Source organism: Octopus bimaculoides, chromosome 1 (genome assembly GCF_001194135.2).
Source record: "Octopus bimaculoides isolate UCB-OBI-ISO-001 chromosome 1, ASM119413v2, whole genome shotgun sequence".
NCBI classification, from domain to species: domain Eukaryota; kingdom Metazoa; phylum Mollusca; class Cephalopoda; order Octopoda; family Octopodidae; genus Octopus; species Octopus bimaculoides.
The window spans coordinates 178,547,327-178,552,978 of record NC_068981.1 but is presented as its reverse complement, the minus strand read 5'-3'; the positions used below and the strand labels follow the sequence as shown (position 1 = coordinate 178,552,978).

The window sequence follows — 5,652 nt, the reverse complement described above, 5'->3', positions numbered from 1 at the left end:
ATATATAAAGAGCTAAGAGAACTAACTCAAGTGAGTCAATTGCACGAATTCAAATTATTTTGAATTTGTTGCATCATAAGACAGCATAATAAGACAGCATAATACAATCTTAACTTACCTGCAGAGAGATTTGCAGGTTAGCGAAATGCAGCGACGCTACTTATGAATATCGTCAATAAGGTTGAGAGAAACTACCTCATATGGGTAATCCACATATTAATTACAGATATGTAATAGGTATAACATCGATTCACTTCTTTATTTATCTATTTATTTGTATTAGTTTGGTCTGTATGCGGAGTTGTGTATATCCATGGTCTTCATGGGCCTTCCTAGATCAGTGAGGTTGATGCCATAAGTGTTCCGCTTAAGCTGTCGCAGGCCGGTGATTTTCTGGAAAGACAGATGTAGGGTGAATTTATAGAGGGACAACGTTCTGGAAAGAAAAGATGAGTGGCTATGAGACGTTTAGGCACAGCCGTTTCTGGTGCCGCCTATTTGGCGTCGTTGATTCGATGCTGACTTATCTGACATCTATGCTAACTTATTTGGCCTCGTAATTAAGGCGCTGTACTCACGATTACAAGATCGTGGTTTTGATTCCCGGGTTGAGCGGTGGTGTTGTGCTCGTGAGCAAATCATTTCATTTCACGTTGCTCTGCGATCTCGTAGACATCTTACGTTTAGCACACCGGGCGTCTGTGCAGGCAATGTTGATTTGACGGAGCGGGTGAGCTAATGTGCAGCAAAATATTTGACCACTATAAAACAAATCATCTATGCAGGTTGTTTAGCAAGGAATTGCGAAACCCTCGTCAGTCGTTTACGACAGGAGAATCCATCATTTCCTAATAAGAAAGACCCGTCTTTGAAACGCACACTTAGCTAGTAGTTTTTAAAATTTAAGAACAAGCATGAGAGATAACTCCAATAAAATCAAATGATCGAAACTATAAATAGAAAGGAGTGTTGTTTCATCATAGCGGACTGTCTCTTCTTCCACTTCCTTCGTCTCTTCTTTTCTTTCTTCCCTCACTTCTTTACCCATTGTTTATCACCTCATTTGAATTTCTCAAGTAGAAGAGGAAACGTTACAGGACCTACCACTTTACTTCGTTTTTATCTTCCTTTCCCTCTTCCACTTTTTCTTCTTATCTCTTCTCATCTTTTTTTCTTTTTTTGTGCATATTTTCCTACTCCATCTTTTTCTAATCGTTTTCTTCTTCCACCCCCAACCTTGTCGACTACTCTTTCTTTTCTGGGGGGGGGGGGTTCCATATCCTTCACTCCCTGATTCTGCCATGCGGTTCTTCCTCTGTATTGTTTTTTACCTCTTTCCATTCATTTTGCCTTACTTTTTTCCCCTTTATCTTCGTCATCTATTAGAATAGATGTATTTTAAACAATTGAAACGATTTCCCAATTTTCCAAATCAAGAAATGTGCTTCACCGTGAAATTTAAAAATTTAGATAAGCGAAACGCGGAAACGGCTAACGTGGAGAAATGAAATGCAGAAAATGGCGTGTATTGATTGTTTACTGAAGTTGTTGACGCAATCGGTAAAATTCATTGTTGGGCAAAAAATTAAAGTTCCGATAAACCAAGGCAAAGCGCGGACTGGTTTCGCTTTCTGGTTGAAGACAACTTACTTTAATTACTCCTGATGTCATAGCTCCGGAACTACGGACATGTCATTAGAATGTTGCAGGAAAGACTCGCAAGACGGAATCTTCAAGACGAGCCAACCGGTGAGAGATCTATACCTATACCAAGAACGAGACGGTTGGATAATATCCATTGCTTCAGTTGGTAACGCTTGAAAATCCAGTTGGAAAGTGTAATGACAGTTGCTTCTAATAGGGCCCTGTGAAGGGAGTCATCTGAGGAATCTAGTTCTACGATCCTCCCAGGAATAACAGCCGGAGAAGATGGGTGGATGGATGGATGGATGGATGGATGGATAGATGGATGGATGGATGGATGGATGGATGGATGGATGGATGATCCCATTCTCTAGTTGTAGAAATATGAAATATGTTCACTTCATTCCTAACTCATATTAGGCAGGTCACGAAATGCGATTTTGATTCGGAGAAACCCATCACAAGTAACGATTTTGTAAGTGAAGATGTGCGAATCTACACTCAATAACAAGCTAGTATTTTATTCTCGTGACCACTGGAATTCCTCATCATTGTAAGAATATTGTTGACACGGCACAAATCTCTTAAATTCTATCTCACGGAGGAAGTAGGAAATTGTGATTTCCATGCCTTTCGTAAATGGGGTTTACTAGTTTAGAAAAAACATTGAAACAGAGTTACAGAATCGTTTTCTGGGAGATTGCTGGCGCATCTCTGGCATTTGCAATGATACCTATGCGAGACATTTTCCTGGAGGAAGTTCGTGAACATTGTAATTTTCAATATCTCCTTGCAATAGTCGTTTGGCTGTTGTTTTAATATAGCTCTTTGTCAGCTTTGAATCAACATACCTGATCAAAGCTTATCCAATCAAGAGCATATTGTTTTGTTATCCAGTTTGTCTTCACTTTTATAAGACTGTAGGATGTTCGTTGACGGGAATTTGGCTGCAAATTACAGCAAGTCAAATGACCTCAAAGCCCGCTCCTTCATTAGCTCGCTTGCTATTTGGTGACCAACTAAGGCTTTATTTATATAATGTTAATAACGTGTCAGAATGGTGAAATTCATCCCTCTCTATGTTGGGGACCAAGGATGGAAATAGCTGAGAGAAATGACTGAGATGGAAATTATTGAGACCGTGGATTGAAAGTGTTGAAGGAATAGCTCGATCGGGATTTGAAACCGCATTGTTAATTTCCATCCTAAAGTATTGGCTCATATCTAGAGAAGGCAATGCAACTAATTACATATTTTCCTTAAGAGAATACATGAATCATAGGAATATATAAAAGCATTCTAATAATGTACGTCTCGAAGCAGGTTTACGTTTTAAAATATATTTCAAGTTTCGTTTGACAAACAAATACAAATACCTTGAGAATAAATACGAACATTATGATTTCCTTATATAACTTCCAACTTATATTAATAATGATAATAATAATAATAATAATAATAATAATAATAATAATAATAATAATAATAATAATAATAATAATAATAATAATAATAATAATAACAACAACAATAATAATCCTGTATTTTCTTTTGCAGAGTATCATTACAGCTGATGGAGATAAATTCGTTGAGAAACATACGGGAGAGAGTCTACAAGGTGCCGAGATGCATATTATTCGGAGGATAGAAAATGGCAATATGATTGTGGTAAGTATTTTCATGCTTGTCCCCTACTGTTATATCTAAAGTAAGACGAGAAAGCATTTTTCAACTTAGTGTATCAGCTAAATCGTTAGAGAGTCGACGAAAATGCTTTGCGTTATTACGTTTTTTTTGCGGTCTGAGTCCGATTTTACCTGTTATTATTTTGGAGTTGTTGCAAGGCGGCGAGCAAACAGAATCATTAGCATACCGAACAAAATGCTTGGCGAAATTTCGTCCCTCCTTACGTTCTGAGTTCAAATTCCGTTGATGTCAATTTAGTCTTCCATCTTTTTGGAGTCGATAAAATAAGTATCAGCTGAATACTGGGATCGATGTAATAGGCTAGCCACCTCCCCCAAAATTTTAGGTCTTGTGCTTGTAACAGAAAGGATTATTTCGGTGTCGTTGAAAGCGACAAGCTGGCAGAATCGTCAGCACTTAGCGACATTTAGTCTGTCTTTACGTTCTGAGTTCAAATTCTGCCGAGGTTAACTTATCTTTCATCCTTTCGGAATCGATAAAATAAGTACCAGTCGAGCACTGGAGTGGATTAATCGACTCACCTCTTCACCGAAATTGCAGGCCCAGTGCCAAAATTTGAAACCAAAATTTTGGAGTCATTAAAATATGTACTAGTCGAGTATAGAACCTGATATTGCCGACTGATGGCTGGTCTGCGTTCTCTGTACTGGCTGCTCAATAATAAAGGGTTTCTGAACGACATACACTGAAAAAAAATGAAGGATAGTCTTCCTTCTCCGAAGCTATCACTGCATCTTTGAAACAGAATTCAGTTCCTCGAGGAAATTTACACTGTTTCTTCTACTTATAACAATCAAATGTACCTCCGCGGATCTATTTACAGTCGAGAATATTAAGCGTCAGAGAATATTAAGTGACTTTGCTAATAAAAAGAAAAGTCTAAACATTTTAAATACGTAAATATATAGACATATGCAAACACCACGCGTACGTATGTACAAAAATGCATGCGCTTGTTCGTGCGTGTGTGTTCGCGTGTGTACAACGCATCTACACATGCAAACACACAGACATACGTACACAAAACTAAAGACTTCTGCACGCTAAGAAACGATGAAAACCACCCTACTACATTGGTATTATTGGCAGAATCGTTAACACAACGGGCAAAACCCTTAACAGCATTTCGTCAGATCTTACGTTCTGGGTTCAAATTTCGCCGAGGTCAACTTTACATTTCATCTTTTCGGAGTTGATAAAATAAAGTAAAGGATACATTACAATAATGTGTATCCTATTCTTGAAACAAAAGACAGACTTGTCATGATTGGAACGCTTGTGAGTTAGCCAAGAGCTATATAACAGAAGCAGTAACATCATCAACAATGAGAAAGCTTCTGCGTAGTCGCTCGACCTTCTAGACATAGCCGTCAAATCTCCTCCAAAATATGCCTAATCGTTTTTTATTTAAAAAAAAAAAGGAAAAGACATATTGGATAATGTAGTCGAGGCTACGCGCTTCCTGGATAAAGTAATATATGGGGGTGTCCTGTCTTGAATGCTTTTGATCATAGATCTACTCGATCGGGACCAATTTGGATCCAAACAACAACACTTCCAAGAACACCTCTTCGTTCTTACAACTGAACACCTTTTTCTAAAATATAAACCGCTCTCAATATTATTAAGATAGTCATTGACAAAGTCCTAAAAGTTTTGTTAGTTGATACAAAATGACCAGACATTGACATGACTGCACTGTTGCCTGACCGGGAAATGTAGAGACTTCACAAAGATTGCACCATGAACGAATACTTAATAGACAAGGCAATCGGTTCAGACAGTAATTAAAACTATTGTAATACTATTGTAATCTAATGTCTCTGACAGTTCTAATTACAGCTAATTCTAGGACATATTGCTTACTCTAAATAGCTGTTTACCGGGATCTGGAAATCCGTGTCGTTTTAAGAGGTTCGATATTAAATGCTACATTGAAGACCAGTCTTGTAGCTTTCTAACTTTTCTTTGGTCGAAATCTCAGTAGTTTCAGACTTTAAGGAAGTCCACATTATTAAAGTCTTAAACAGCTTGTGGTGTTACATATAATTGAGTTGTCATTATCAAGGCTACATTGGTCTTTATTAGCCAATACAAACAGAAGTAGATTTTCTTTTTAGTCAGTCTTCATATCTGATGCAAGTTAAACTTTTCCTTTATCCATTATCTGTTAGCAATTTATCAAAAAATGTCACCAGCAATAAAGATAGATAGATAGATAGATAGATAGATAGATAGATAGATAGATAGATAGATGGATAGATAGACAGGTAGACATGCATACATACATACATACATATA

At 37.4% G+C, this 5,652-nt stretch overlaps 1 protein-coding gene across 1 annotated transcript in view; it reads left to right on the top strand.

Annotated features, from left to right (window-relative positions):
• The window catches only part of LOC106868396 (fatty acid-binding protein homolog 9), a 156,102-nt gene that overhangs the window by 147,565 nt on the left and 2,885 nt on the right, over nucleotides 1-5,652 (top strand). Inside the window, exon 3 of the mRNA XM_014913623.2 lies at nucleotides 3,202-3,312. Coding sequence (XP_014769109.1) covers nucleotides 3,202-3,312 — 111 coding nt within the window. The remainder of the gene's footprint in view (nucleotides 1-3,201; nucleotides 3,313-5,652) is intronic.